The 14,881-nt window shown below is 36.7% G+C and overlaps 2 protein-coding genes across 12 annotated transcripts in view; one reads left to right on the top strand and one right to left on the bottom strand.

Annotated features, from left to right (window-relative positions):
• LOC134842076 (potassium channel subfamily T member 2-like) overlaps nt 1–14,881 on the bottom strand; it is a 115,153-nt gene that overhangs the window by 29,690 nt on the left and 70,582 nt on the right. For all 9 annotated transcript variants that reach the window (XM_063858247.1, XM_063858275.1, XM_063858239.1 and 6 more), the window contains 3 exons: nt 14,668–14,780; nt 678–823; nt 81–343 (listed from right to left, as the gene is read on the bottom strand). In XM_063858247.1, the coding sequence (XP_063714317.1) occupies nt 81–343; nt 678–823; nt 14,668–14,780 (522 nt within the window). The remainder of the gene's footprint in view (nt 1–80; nt 344–677; nt 824–14,667; nt 14,781–14,881) is intronic.
• Nucleotides 1,209–8,180, top strand: LOC134856205 (uncharacterized). Of its 3 annotated transcripts, none has more exons than XM_063872568.1 (4): nt 1,209–1,345; nt 1,482–1,623; nt 7,531–7,626; nt 7,758–8,180. In XM_063872568.1, exons 2-4 carry the CDS (start codon nt 1,489–1,491, stop codon nt 7,842–7,844), a joined length of 318 nt encoding a protein of 105 aa, XP_063728638.1. In that variant the 5' UTR covers nt 1,209–1,345; nt 1,482–1,488; the 3' UTR covers nt 7,845–8,180. The 3 variants fall into 3 exon arrangements, with proteins under 3 accessions (XP_063728638.1, XP_063728626.1, XP_063728631.1); XM_063872556.1 differs by having other exon boundaries at nt 1,450–1,623; XM_063872561.1 differs by having other exon boundaries at nt 1,209–1,623.

The following is a 14,881-nucleotide window of genomic DNA, read 5'->3' as shown; positions in this document are numbered from 1 at the left end:
TAGCTAACTTAGAATTCTGTTGTCAAGAAAGTCTGAAAGGGATAAACAATAAACAGACACCTGATGAGGTCCCTACCGACCTTCGATGAGTTCCCGTCTGATCTGCTTCTCCGTCATCTGCACCTGGTCCCCCCTACTACTGCCCCTGCCGCCAATCATGCCGAGTGAGCTGACCTTTGCCCACCTGCTGCCCTTCTTCTTGGGGGCGACTAGACTGCTCTGCTCCTCCTTGGTGGTGTTGATGTAGTAGCAGATGTCACTCTCACTCATGATGTGTGATGGACCTGGATTCAACATGGCGTCTTCTCCCTTCGGCTGCACTCCAATCAAGGTGATGCCGTATCTAAATCGAACAAATAATTTATTTATATCGAATGAAAGTTCTTAAACCCGAGCGTTCGTTTTCTGTGCTTTGTAGTACACTGGATAGAAACAGAGTAGCAGGTTACAGAAGTTCATAGGACTACAGGCTCAAAACAAAGTAGAAAAATTGACATTTTTTGATCAGTTTTTTTTAAAGAAGTTTTACGAAGTCCGTGTTTCAAATTATGAGGTTGTTCAACGCTGAGAGTTGGCTGGATCCCAAATTTGGCTCCAGTTTTAGTACTTTTTCAGAGCAGTCCTACTGGAGAAAAGTTATTTTTTTTTGTGAACTGTTTCGGTTCAGTCATGGTTACTTTTTGTGCGCGTGGAATGCGGCAAAGGAGAAGTTGGCGTCTACGTATTCCCCGAAGAAGAGACTTCCTCTGAGTCGCTTGTGGTAGATCTCCTGGCCACTGCTGTGGGAGTAGTCCCTCTCCCACTCTTCGCGAGAATTACTCTTCTCCCTAAAATAACAGTGTCTTAAAGTAAAAGTTTTAAAAACAGTCAGAATATTCTGAGGTTCGCCTTGCTACGCCTTGCCTGTCTTATAAACAACTTAAAGGCCTATAAAACTCGATAGGGGAACATAACTTTTAATCATTTTAACCCATAATTACTTTAATTAAAATAAAAAAGCATTAAAATCATTTGGGGGTACCATAATAACACGAGAACTTCTGTTTTTCTTGTAAATATTGTTTTGATTGAAATCTTTTCAAAGTTATATCAGATAAAGCGATTCTTTTCTAATTCGATTTCAGTTAGTAAAAACACTCTCGATTCTTAACCAAAAAAGATGACCACTAATCCAATACAAAAGAATAGATCAAATTCAAATGGGTCAACAAATGGTAATGTGCTCAAAATTTGAATACACAATTCAGATTTCAATCAAACATTCAATCTCTGTTCCTGAAGTTTGTAACCTAAAGTTCAACTGCTACTTTTTGTAACCAAAAATTCACACTTCTTGCTCAAAAAAGTAAGCAAAAGCATCGTTGATTCTTTCATCAATTTATAGTGATTTTGACATATCTCAGTTCTGAATTTTTTTGTAAGCTTCCCCGGTTAAGAATTAATTTTCAGGAGTTTTCTTCAAAACGCATGTCGTTTGTTAGCCCAACTATGCTCGGTTATGTTCGGAAAAGAAGCGAGCCCTTAATCTCGACTCCTGCCAATATTTCATCCTCTGCATCGGCTAACATGAAGGAGACACTTCCCGAAGCAGGCACTGTTGAAATGACTGAGGCATTTCACGCGGTAAGATTTCAGCAATACTCAAAGTCATAAATCAGTTTAAGACTTTGTTCCAGGTCAATTTGGGGATTGATAGACTTCTGAGGCAACGAAAAACAAATTTGCGTGGCATGAAGTCTGACTTGCTACTTTTACCGAATTTCTTTCAAAATAGCCTCCCATTGCGTCAGGAATTTGAGCATTATGACGCACCGGAGTTCCATGGATAATAATCGATTCTATTGAGTTTTTGTGGTCTGTCTCAATAAATTTTGATAATAATCGATTATAATAGATTAAAAATGGATTTCAATCCATTATTTTTTATATCAATGCAATCCATTATAATCGATTATAATAGATTATAATCCATTAAAAAAGGATTATATTTCGTATATTTTTCATATAATCGCTTTTTCATATAATCCCCAATATAACCGCTTATGATCGGTTATAATAAATTACAATGGATTTTTTCGAGAGGTTAGTCATGAAATTTACAAGTTTTTTCAAAGTTATCGCATTTCCTGTTTAGTGCAGTTGCTTTATTAGGTTTCATAAAATTTTACTTTTCACTTTTCAGTTTTTATAATTTTTGTCTTATATACCCAGTTTACCCCTCCCTGTTTAATCCCCCACCCCGTTTTCCTCCCTGTTTATACACCCCCCCCCCCTTGTTCCCCCCAGCTCCCTGCCAGCTTACCACAAACGCCATTCGCCCCCCCCCCCTTTATGGAGGGTTGTTTATTTGTAGTTGGTAGACTTTGGGGAGGGGGTTTATAATTTACATCCCCCCAGTTTACCTCCCCCTCCCACCTCCCTGCCAGTTTACCATAACCGCCATTCGCCCCCCCCCCCTTTATGGAGGTAAAAAATGTGGGCTGGAGGGTAACCTGAACAACTGAGTATACTCCCTCCTCCGTCCTCGTTGAAAATGGTAAAAAAAACTGGGGGGACTGTAACATGGGGGGGGGGGGGTTGGGGATAACCTTTAGCAAACATGGGGGTGGGCGTAGGGATAAGCGTAGGGGAGTGAGGGGAGGGGGTTTGGGCAAACGCGGATTGGGGGACAAGTGGGGAGGGGGTTAATTCGATTAGGTTTAGATTGCGAGTAGCCCTTGAGTAACGCAGAAAAATTGCAAATTGATTTTGCAAAAAAGTGTATAGATTATAATCCATTATAATCAGTTATAATGGATTTTAAAAGGATCAGAAGCTATTATAATGGATTTTAAATGGATTATAATCCACTATAATGGATTTTAATGGATTGTGTTCTTACGAAAATCATCGATTATAATGACAATATAATCGATTTCGTGGTCTAAATTTGCCACAATAATGGATTATAATGACAACATTTTAGACAACATTTTTCCATTATAATTGATTATTATCCATGGAACTCCGGTGCGGGGAAGTCTGACTTGCTACTTTTATGGAATTTTTTTCAAAATAGCCTCCCATTGCGTCAGGAATTTGAGCATTATGAGGCCAAACTGCGTTATTTGTAAATTGTACGCGGATTCCGCAAGAGTCCAGATTTTTCTTCGCTTATTTTTCTTAATCTTCAATGCCGTTTTGGATTCCACGAACAAAAAGTTAAAACACTGTTACGCTCAAAATTGCTCCAAAAGTCCGCAACTACCACAAAGAAACAGCAGTAATCACAAAAAAGTATATATTTGTACATAGTAAAAAAGCGCTGTCCCATAATCCGCAAATTTTAAGCGGAAACTGCAAATTGTAAGCACGGCTTGAATTTTGATAGGGATTTGCAGTAAAATAAATGGTTACGTCTTCATATTAAATCCATTTTTACCCTAACAAGTGCATTTCATATTAACACTTTCTGCACAGATACTCTCCAACTTTTTGGAGGTTTTTTTTGCAGTTGTACCGTATTTTTAGTATCAAATCCATCGCATTTTCTATTATCCTTCTGATCACTTTTTAATAGCATTGCCCGAGCACTCCATCAATTGGTCCTGTAAATCTTTCTGGGACTACTATTTTTCTTTAAGTAATAACTTTTTCGAGTTTCGGATTTTTCATAGCACGTTTGCATCGATCTCTATAAATTTTGTTAGGCGTATTGTCTAACATTTTGTTAGGCGTATTGTCTAACGTTTCGTATTGTCTAACAGGGTTGAATTGCTGGTATCAACTCAATTTGGAACGCATTAAAATTCCGCTAACGCATGTTATAAGAAAGCACTGAATCGCGCGTTAATTATAACAAATTAGCCATATGAGGAATTTCCATACCCCGGTAATTTTTCAATCACAGTGAAAAAAAAACAATTTCGTCGACATCGCTTAGTTACAGAGTCGAAAGCTGACTGAATAAAAAAACGTCCCAAGCTTAAGTATTCCGCATTTTCTTCGGCAGTCAAGCCTAACCCATATATCAAAGCTTTAAATTAAAAGGCAATCAATTTGCAATCCAAGATATAACAAGGGTAGCACAGAGTGATCGAATCACTCGGCATCAGGTAAAAAATTCAGAAAATAGAAAACGTTTTTAAACGAACGAAAAAATATATCGATTCCCTTAGCATCAGTTTCCTTGCATTTTTAGCAAAGTTCCATTGAAGTAGGTAAAAAGAACGCAAGGTTCAGATGTAATTATACCTAATTACAAAATTCATCGAGAAAAAACAACATATACTTACTCTTAAGTAAACCACATGCTGTCAGGTCGTTTTGTCTAAAAATATGTTTCATCATTTACAACTATGAGCTCTAGTGTTAAGCCGCGCAAAAAATGTTAATTTTCAACCATCAGTAACAATCGATTAGTCGCGCGCAGTGTTCTTCAGCTACCAAATCTAAGCCCAGCGGAGCAAGTGGTCGTTACTTGTCAATGCCTCAATACGAATCGTCCCTTGTTACGATTTTTCACCTTTTACTGGTTTTCCGAACTGTAGCCTGCCCGGTGCATAATTTATGTAAAGAAATCTATATTTGGATTTTTGTAGGATGAAATTAAGGACAAACTTCCATTCTGGTAACAAAGTTGTAGACACGAATAACTAACAGCTACGCAGCTTTTTGATAATCAAATTACGAGCTAAAAATACTTTGACAGAAACAAGCCAGCAGTTGTGGCGTGTTTCAACTATTCAACAACATTCAAATTAACATTCAATTAAAAATCCAAAAAATTAAACCTGTTTTTTTTCAATACTGGGACAATTTTTTGTAAATTTTTGAATGTCGTTCGAATCATGACTGAAATTGCTTTAATATGATATATCACTCGAACCATTCCCATAACTATCTGTCGTACCTAATTTTGTGTGGAAGGCAAAATAAAAAAAAAACACACCCAAATACAAAGTTACTCCCCATTTATTAATTGGTCGGAACAGAAAATCTCATCTTGTTTTAAGTAATTAAGCTAAGAACTTGACTGAAAACTAGAAAATTATCAACAAGAAGATTCAGAAACAATGTGAAACGCAAACTGAAAACCTTTGAAGATATTTTGAGCATTTGAGAGAAAGTTTTCTGAAGTAAAATATAAACTACAAAATTCGAAATGAATATTTCCACAAACAAAAGATTTGCGATCGAACTCAACTACTTGTTATTTTTTAGACTTCTTAAAAATCTTTTTAAAAAACAAAAAAACATTTAAACTAATTTTATATACGTAAATTGGCCTAATAGAAGTGCTGTGAAGTGGCGGTAAAATGTAAAGCTGCAGTCTCAGTTTAATGCACAATTTCTTGTGTCACATGCATGATATTAATACCATAAACTATTATTATAGATAAATTCACCTTCCGCCGTACACTAGCCAAACTCGGTATCTCTTCAGAACAAATTTCATTTGATTGGAAATGCGCGGGTTGACCACCCTACGAAAAGCTCTGCTACCTTACAGTTTGATGACACAAGATGGCAACTTTTTCGCAAAAAAAAACAACGCTAGTTTTTCAAAAATTCAAAAAATTGTTCAAACGAATTTGAATATGATTCTTTACCGCATCTACGGAAAAAATGAATCCAATAAAATTTTTTAAGTTTATTTCAAATTTAGGCATGTGAAAAGTTTATGATTGTTGTTATATCGTACTAATTTCGAACAATCAATTCCGAAAAAAAATAAATCTCTCGGCTATCCATATTTAGCGGCTCGAAGTTTTTTTTTGAGACTACTAAAAATTCAACTTTGACGAATCTTGTCACATATCCGAGGCCGTACTGTAAGCAGGGTGCAGATATTTTGACGAAAACTCCAGAAATGAGCTATTAGGTAACACTAAGGAGTTAGAACTTATTTCAATAAAGTCTTATGATAAATGGTTAAGCTTGGCTAATGAGTTTCTAAATTTGTATTCTGCGACCACGGAGAATTTTTGTACTTGTAATTAAAAAAATTTTAAGGAAAAAAAAGTTTATGAAACTTTTGCAAGAGAATTTCTTTTTCTTACAACTTTCTTGTAAGAAAAAGTACGAATCTTGTAACATTCTTAGAGCCTGTTTTTGTAAAAACTTGTAAGATTTTATGCGAAAAATTCCTAGATACCCGCACCGAACGACCATGGATCATAATCGATTATGTTGTCATAATATGGTCATTATTAAAAAACTACAAAATAAACTATTTTAATTCATTAGAAATTGTTTAGAGGTTGAATATTTTTCATGTCAATGTAATCCGTTATAATCGATTATAATCCATTAACAATGGTTGATAATCCAAATATTTTTGATGCCTATATAATCCATTATAACCAATTATATTCGATTAAAATGAATTTTTCGAAAGGTTAATGAAATTTGTAATTTTCAAAGTTATATCATTTCCTGTTTAGTGCAGTTGTACCTATTCCGTTTCTCCGTTTCTTAAAATGTTACAGTTTACGAAAGAAATAATAAAAAAAGTTTCGGTTTATCTGAGTTTAACACTTCATTTTGCATGGGGAGGGGGGTAAGGTTTGAACGGTGGTAAGGGGGGAACTATTTAATAGTAGAATTTGGGGGTTGGCGTTGAATAGTGATTGAACGAACCCAGCCCCACCCGGCTTACTTTACGTAACCCCCCCCCCCCCCCCCCAGCATACTTTACCCAACACCCCCTCCGAGTTTACCCCCTGCCGTCCCTGCCCGTTCACCACAACCGCCAACCCGCCCTTACGGTTGAACATAAGGGGATTACTTACTAGTTTACCTACTCCCTCTTTAGTTGGAGGAGGTAAAAAAATGAGGGGTGACATTGAAACCTGGTTTTTAATAAAAGATGTAGCTTACAATTAGCAAATTTCCTGCAAAATTGCAAAAGTTTTGCAAAAATATTCGAATTTAGTTGTAAAAATAAGATTGATTATAATCGATTACAATGAATTATAAAGGTTTTTAATTGCAAAAAAAAGGGGCCTCCGGTAAAATTGTGGGCCCCCGGTAAAATTGTGGGCCTCCGGTAAAATTGTGGGCTTCAGGTCAAACTAATGTAATTTTAATTTCTATATCTCAATTTTCCCAAAAATTTCTGGAATAGTCGTTTGTTCCTCATTAGACCAAAACGATTAAATAGCACTTAAAAACTCGTTACAATCATTTGACTACATCTACAGATTATGTAAACTTCAAGAAAAAGAACACTAACAAGGTAGCATCTTGCTCTAATTACTTCACTTGTCTTGTATAACCAGGAAACTATAATTTCAACTCAGCTCAAAAATGCCTACTTATGGCAAATCTGCTTTTTAGGAAAAAATAGGTGCAGCTAATGCTGGCAAAATTTTAACTCTTGCACCTTTCTAGGATGTTCACGGTTTCTGTGAGGCAATTGTGCCAACTGTAGACATTTTAGAACTTTGTTAAAAAATTTGATTTGTACTGTATGTTTTAATTAATCCGTAAAAGGAAAGTTAGGTATAATAATTGTGGTAGTACTACTTGCAATAAGATATTTTATAGGCGATGGCGGCTCTGGAACAGGACAACAGCAGTTCCAAGGAGATCCAACAGTTGGAACTGAGGATGAAGCGAGAGATCATGCGCTTGGAGAAAGAGGTGAGTTTGCGTAATTGTTACCTAATAGTTGGATATAAAAAATATTGTTCCTACTAATTTTATATAATACTATTTTCAAAGTTGAAACAAAAAATATATTTCCTTTTGATTTTATTTCCAGAATTTTTCAGGTTGAGAGGGCTGAACAACTGTACAACAGACACAGGCAGAAGATGGCACAAAGACAACAGAGTTTGAACCAGGCGGAAAACAATTGAAGACTTGTGAATAATAAAAAACTTTTGTGTTTCAAAACAAATGATTAACAATTGATTTTTTGTTATGGCGTTACTACGACTAAATCACAAACTCTAGAAAAAACATAGCTAAAACAAAACTTTGTGCTAGAATAGAAAAAAAAACATTCACCGAAATTTTGGGAAACTTAAAGTTATTCCCTTCATAATAGATTTGAAGCCTCACTTGAATTAGTCGCATCTATTTTACTCGAGCTACTGTTGTATAGAACCCCAAACCCCGTCCTTGTTGAAAAGTTACTTAAGTAACGAAGAAATATATTAAATATACCCAACAGACAGTTGGAAACGAGTCAATGAACGCAAATTTAAATTTTTAAGTGTACATTTTCGAATTTTAGAGAAAAATAGATGCCTTAACGCTCCATAAACGACAGTTTTTTTTATTAAAAGTGACCCATTTTGATTAGCCCTGTCATGAGGCGATCTTCACTACCTCGTTACCATCATGACTTTTGTGCAGTAACTCTGCAGTTTATTTCATTAACCTTAATCAAGGTCATTCAGCGGCTTATGTCGAGCGGCACGTTGAACGTGGTCACTCTCTTAATTAATTACATCAAGGTTAGATGTAACAATTTTCATGCCGTTACACTCTCGGCTTAAAGACAAACAGTTTAAGAACTAATTGATACTGAGTATCTAACTAATCTACTTATCGTGTACAAATTTCAAACCAATAATCAATTTACACTAATATACACAACTAAGTTTTGGAGTCAATAAAACTCGGCAAATGTCATGGCGCAGCCAGCAGTTCCTGTGAACAAAGACAGGACTGACCTGTAAGGGATCCCTCCCTTCTGGGAGAAACCACCAATTAACCAGCCGTTTCTTTGGGAGTCTTGGATTGGCCACTTCTTTCTGGCAGTCAGGCTGAAAGACAAAATTAACCCACAAGACCTTCTTGTCGAGCCTGTGGAGATCTCTGACGACCCCCCTCCGAAACCAGAAACAATCATTACTGGGGAAGATGCAGCGGAGGCCAATGCTCGCATCCTTAGAGACTAGGCAGCGGTTCGAATTGAACCTCGAACGCAGGAGGAAAGGCTCTCGAATCAGCCAAAACTGGTTCTATCATGAGGCGGAGGCTCGTTTAAAGTCACGCTTGTTTTTTCTCCTTGGGTAACGAAGGCAAGAGGTGATTTGCTGACTCATTTCCACATACAGACATTAGCGTTATATCGTTCCGTGATTTTCACACTAATTGTGAAACGTTGTTTAAAGTGGAACGGGATTACACAGTTGAATGAAAAAAGCTGTATAATACCATATTCATGCTCGAGAACGACACTTTTTCCTCGTTTTACGCTCGACTCAGTGCTTAAATCGCATCATGTAACTGGCCCAATGCTCAGGAGTAGGGCGACACTCAAAAACCTCTTCATTGGAAGAATTCGAGATGTAGATGTCCAGCAACATCTTATTAAAGCGAAGACAGATCTTGATACACTTTCAAACTCGCGTTGGAGTGTGAAAAAGGGACTAGCACGTCAGCCAAATTTCAGAAGCTTTTTCCTCATAATCAAAAATCAAACATCATTAAAATTAAACAAGAACCAGCTTTTTCAATTCAGTCGTCCAGAGAGAAACGCAATTATCCTCAGAATCAACCGAACCGTCAAAATACCCAAGGTAACCAAGCGAATAAACCATACTACTTCTACGGTAACCCTTTTAGTCTAGATCACAGGAAACCTTGTCCAGCTCGGGAACTTACGTGTAACCTCTGTAAAAAGCGTTGTCACTTTGCAAAGTGTTGCAAATCGTCTAAACGAAGCGTGAACTTGATCCAAGAAGATGAAAACGCCAAATCATGCGTTAGATTGTATGTAACTTCATAGACGTCGAATGTGATAGTGAACCGGAGTACGGAGTCTTCCAGATAGAGAATGCAATACAGATCGACAGCATTGAGGTACTTAAATCAGTTGGATGAAAAACTAGGAGCCTCAGCATTCAAATTCGGTCAGGTTCTAGTTTCTTTTACTCCACGATTGATACAGGAAGTCATGTTTCGTTCCTCGATGAACGCTTCTTTGATCTTTTGTTACAGCGTAACCCTTCCATTAATTTCCCAGATGTTGCGCGGCACCCTATTGAAACCATGTACGTGGACTACAATAAGCGTCCCATTCGACTCTTAGGCACGATCACGAACCTTATTTCTTCAAATGGTTAGAAAGTTGAAGATGCCACTTTCCTCATTTCCGAAAATCGAACGCGTAAACTTCTAGGTCTGGTTCTTCATGATAAGTTCTGAGTGGTAACAACCCAAATGCGGGCTGAACCTATTCATCTGCTTGGAGATACGTCACAAGATCCGACATCAGAGTACTGGAGCTCGTATTTTGCCAAACGACACGCTCATGTGTTTAATCGTCTCGGCAGGTCCAAACAATACAAAAGCTACACTAACTTCAAATTTCCTCTTATCCCTCGTCAAGTTAAAGGTCGCAAAGTTTCAATACACATTCAAGACAGAGTTGCGAAAGAAATTATTAGCGCATGACAACTGGATCATTACGAAAAAAAAAAAATTTGCTGAGAAATCTGAAAATTACATTTCACTTTGGAAACTTGAAATCGTTCAACTTTCTCGTGTCCTTTAAACTTTGCTGTTTGATAGGGGAGCTGCTTTTCTTTTTAAAGAAACTAAAGTGACTTGGAAAAAAAACGAAAAATCAAACCGCAAAAAAGTACATATGAGTCTGGACAAATTTCAAGACTTTTCCTAAAAAGAAAACAAAAAATATCATCACAACCTTTATAAGAGTCTGAACTATTTTAATTAACTCTTAAAAAAATATTAAGTAACGGACTCAAGAAACCGGAAACACAAATCGAAAAAAAAACATGACCTCTAAGTTAAATAAAATCGCTGCATCCTTTTCCTCATCTCTTGCCAAGATCGCCACTAGCTGTCACATAAAAATCATCAATTCCCATTCATCTTCTGACCATTGGTAGTTGGTAGATTTTCCCGGGCGGAAATAAGCACGTAGCTTTCCGCTGTGCTAAGAGTGTCTAAGAGAGTCAATTAGCAACCATCTACTCTAATTGAAACGAACGAGCTCTTAAAAAGGGTTAAGTATTTTGAGGATTTCAATTTAACTAATATGATGTGATACTCAATACGTAAGTCGTAAGTGAGAAAAAAAAGATAGGAAAATAATCACGTTTTCCATTAGTATTGGTTTCAGTCCAAAGATAACAAAAACGGTCAAACTACCATACTAGCTGCAGGAAATGTGATAGTTCCATTTTTAATTAAGATGATAAAGGAATGGGGCGCCCAAAAACCTTTTAAAATATGCCAACACCAAAAAAGCTTAAAAAATACCAACACACTAAAAATACTTTTATAACTCGGCCTGAAATTTAAGCCTCTCCGGTTTTCGGATTTTAAGGTACAATCTTAAAATTTGGCAGTTGATATGCACATTATGTAGCGCTAGAAAATAGAAAAAAAAATGAGCAAAAGGGAGATCAATTTTAGTCGCTCACAGTGTTTCATATGGGCTCCCGATTTCAACTGCACAAATAGTCAGCCGCAACAAAAAACTTAAGTACAAATTGAGTAAAAAACAAAGTACAAATTGAGTTCTGTTATAACAACGGACAGAGTACAGTAATGGAACTGGTGGAAACCAATTCCATTTCTGATCCCCCTCCTTCAGTGATTCTACCCCTTGACCGAAAGGGTCCACCCTTTGCTACTATGTTTTGACATATTCTTTTATCATTGCTTTTGAAGAATGGTGAACTGTCCCCAGTTTTCTTCGTCTATGTTTGAATAACAAAACCATGTCTAAATTTTCTTCACATAATTTCTAGTTTACGAAATGAAATTTTAAACTAATATTAAAGAGAAAAAGAGGTGAAGCATTCTCTCTTTTGCTCATTTAGAGGTCTAAACTGCAAAAAATTGCGACATCAGACAAAATTTTTAAATTATTCAGTTTTTCTTAGTGCAAGTTGCTTAAAATTACTCGTTCAATAATTTTCACTCATATTAAGCTCATAAAATTTGAACACTTTTGAAACCACAGTCCGAAAACTGAAAATTTTTATGCTTTGTTAGTTTCAGGATAACAGGTGTCACGTCACAACAAGAAAACTCGATGAGCTATTGCAACATCAAAACTGGAATAAATATTTGAACCAAGCTTGCTCAATGCGCGCTCTGGTCTATTGAATGAGACGCTATCGGTTGAGACGCTATCGATATGGATATTAAGGAGCTGACTAGCTTTCAGGGATATCCGTTTCAACCTTTTTCACCGCATGGCCAACTTTGTCGCCAGTTAGTATATTGTGAAGTGTACTAACTTGGTTGGTTGTAGAGTAGAAAAAAAGGTTATTTTGCAAGTAGCACAATGATTTGACCGCAAGAGTTCATAAGTCGCGGTAATTTGGAAAAAAAAATTTTAAAATTTAAAAATTTTAGCATCTTCCAATTTTTCTCAGCATTAAAATGGGGGAGGAGGTTAAACTGCTGTTGGGTTATCTTGTTACGGGGTTATAAAATAGGTTTGGTAAACGTAGGGGTTAAATGAGACTTCCATAGATTTGAATTTGGGTAGCAAAAAAACTATTTGAATCCACAGTTTATGAGAAATTTAAGGAAAGCTTCTAAATCATTCTTGATGGAAAAATTGATACTTTTAAAATAGTTTTTATGTTAACTACGCTAGATGGATTTTGCCTTTTTTTGTTTTACAAGACGAGGCATTTTGTGCGCTAACTATTAAAAACGCGTTCATTTGCCAACTTTCAAACTCTCATAACTAACAAAAAATGATCCCAAAATAGCAAACTTCCTTTATGGCAAACTCTCATTATAAAACTTACGCAACCTAGTTTGCGTCATTATTTGCACTATCACCAGATTACGAGTGAACGGATTTTTTTATTATCGTTCACTCACCTGGAATTTGTTCTAGGACAAAATTCCGATGTTTCAAAAATCCGCTATGTCAAACATCCGAACTTACATAAAAATTATGGTACCACTATAATAGAAAGGTTCCGCAAAAAAAAATCAACTATGATAGACAGGTCCCGCATGCACTTCGCGTGTTAAATTTTTGCAAAATATGTTCAGATTAAGAACTATAATTAATATATTGTTTATATCAAGAAATATGCTCGCTTTAACTTTTTACGGTATAAGAACCATAGTTGGATTAACTTATTTGTCATCAAAACACAATTTTGGCTGATTTTTATTTTTCCAGTTTAAAATGAAGAGGGAGGTTTTTACAAAATAACAAAAGATAAAATTTGTTTGAGAATATACTGCGGCGTCTTTTTTGAATGGCGAAATCATAATTGTTAAACGATTTGAGAGCTCTCGGTGTCTTTTTTTCGAAGGACCTGGTTAGTTCCGAGGTACCTCTCTGTCATAGTAGTATGGCGTTCGAATTTTAACAGAGACGCGAAGTTGCAAGCAAAAATATGACCGATATGGCCTACAAAGTTTCTTAAGTGACGCACGCCAATTATGAGTCTACATAATTGCCAAGTGACGCAAGCCAATTATGGCGCATTAGCATTACCAGTCAATTCGAAAAAAAAGAAATTTACCAGGTAACATGCCTCAATGCATATTGCGGACGCATTTTAACTAGTAATAGAAAAAACTCATTCAAAATATCAGACGCTGCCCAGGTTTGAAGCCTCTTATTTTGTTGCGGGTCAACTTCCCTACGCTAGAGATCCATGATACCTTGAAGCTAAAGTGCTATTTGTGATTCTGTGTTATTATCTTTAGCATTGGCTGTAATAGCTGGATATTGATCAAAACAAGCACTTTCAAAATGAACACAGTTTGTCGCAACAATATTTGCGTCACAACAATATTTGCGACTTAGGAAAAAAAAGAAAGTTCATGCTATCATACAAACTTTGCTTGTTGTGTTAAAACAAAACACCGTTCCAACTGAGCAAAAATTTGGTTAAAGGTCGCTAATAGGCACGCTAAGCGCGCGTCAACGCTTCGTGACCATAACTGGTTCTAGTTTTCATTTAAACTTGCCCTTTGTTGGGAAGCTGCGATACACTGACACGATTGCGGTCAGGGGCGGCTTTAGAGGAGGGGGAACGCTTCTTCCCCCTCAGAGATTCGACCCCCTGCCGACCCAGAGGGTCCCCCTTTGCACTATTTTTTTGAGATATCCATTTTTGGTGACGGACCCTGTAACTTTTGTAAAGGCGCCTTAGGCGCCAATATATTTAAATTTTAAGGGGGGAGCGCGCGCCGAAAAAACGCAATTTTTTGGTCAAAATTTTTGGTCAAAAACGCGGCGCAGAAATTTTGGCGAAAAAAGGCTCTTTGTATTGTTTTGGGAGAGCTCGAAAAATTAATTTGGTCGACCTAAAAAAAAGGTCGACACAATTTTCCATTTTTTTTAGAAATGCCCCCCCCCCCTCGAGAAAATCCTAGATCCGCCCCTGATTGCGGTGGCCACTTTTTTTTTCTTTCAATACAAGATCTTTAAAGCAAACGGTAGAAATCGTTTAATTGCACCCATATGTTTTTTTTGTGGATGTTTGCAAGCGTTTTGGTTCATTGGATATTTGACATTTCTGATGTTTGCACGGTACCCCCGGATTTATAGATTTTGTGAAAACTCAATTTCTATCTTGAAAAGGATTGAAGATATATCTGTGCGAGAAAAACAATGACAAATCGGAACTTATCAAATCAATGAGCAGACCAGTTTGGCAGTTTGACATTCTGATAGTCTTTCGTGATTGGGTGTAGAATATTAAAAGCCACTTGCCTGCCCTTGAGTGTGTGTAGCAGGAGTGTAGTCAGAGTAGATACAGCTGGTATGACACAATTGTTGGCCAACAGAGCATACTTCAACTCCTCTTCACACACGATGTGGTCTACAACACAAAGCGGCGAATTGGTACAAATCCGGTTAGAAATACGGTGTTCGTCTTTCGTTCAATTGGTTTAAAAAAAGTTCCTATATTCTGTTTTTGTT

This window comes from Symsagittifera roscoffensis, chromosome 1 (assembly GCF_963678635.1).
Source record: "Symsagittifera roscoffensis chromosome 1, txSymRosc1.1, whole genome shotgun sequence".
Lineage (NCBI taxonomy): Eukaryota > Metazoa > Xenacoelomorpha > Acoela > Convolutidae > Symsagittifera > Symsagittifera roscoffensis.
Note: the sequence above shows the minus strand (reverse complement) of the source record. Positions and strands in the feature narration are given on the sequence as shown.

What these genes read in the sequence shown, in the direction of transcription:
- LOC134856205 (XM_063872556.1), top strand. Translation starts at nt 1,468, where the DNA reads ATGTCGTTTGTTAGCCCAACTATGCTCGGTTATGTTCGGAAAAGAAGC. An exon ending in TGACTGAGGCATTTCACGCG is followed by an intron (nt 1,624 to 7,530) that starts GTAAGATTTCAG and finishes GATATTTTATAG; the next exon opens with GCGATGGCGGCTCTGGAACA. An exon ending in TCATGCGCTTGGAGAAAGAG is followed by an intron (nt 7,627 to 7,757) that starts GTGAGTTTGCGT and finishes AGAATTTTTCAG; the next exon opens with GTTGAGAGGGCTGAACAACT.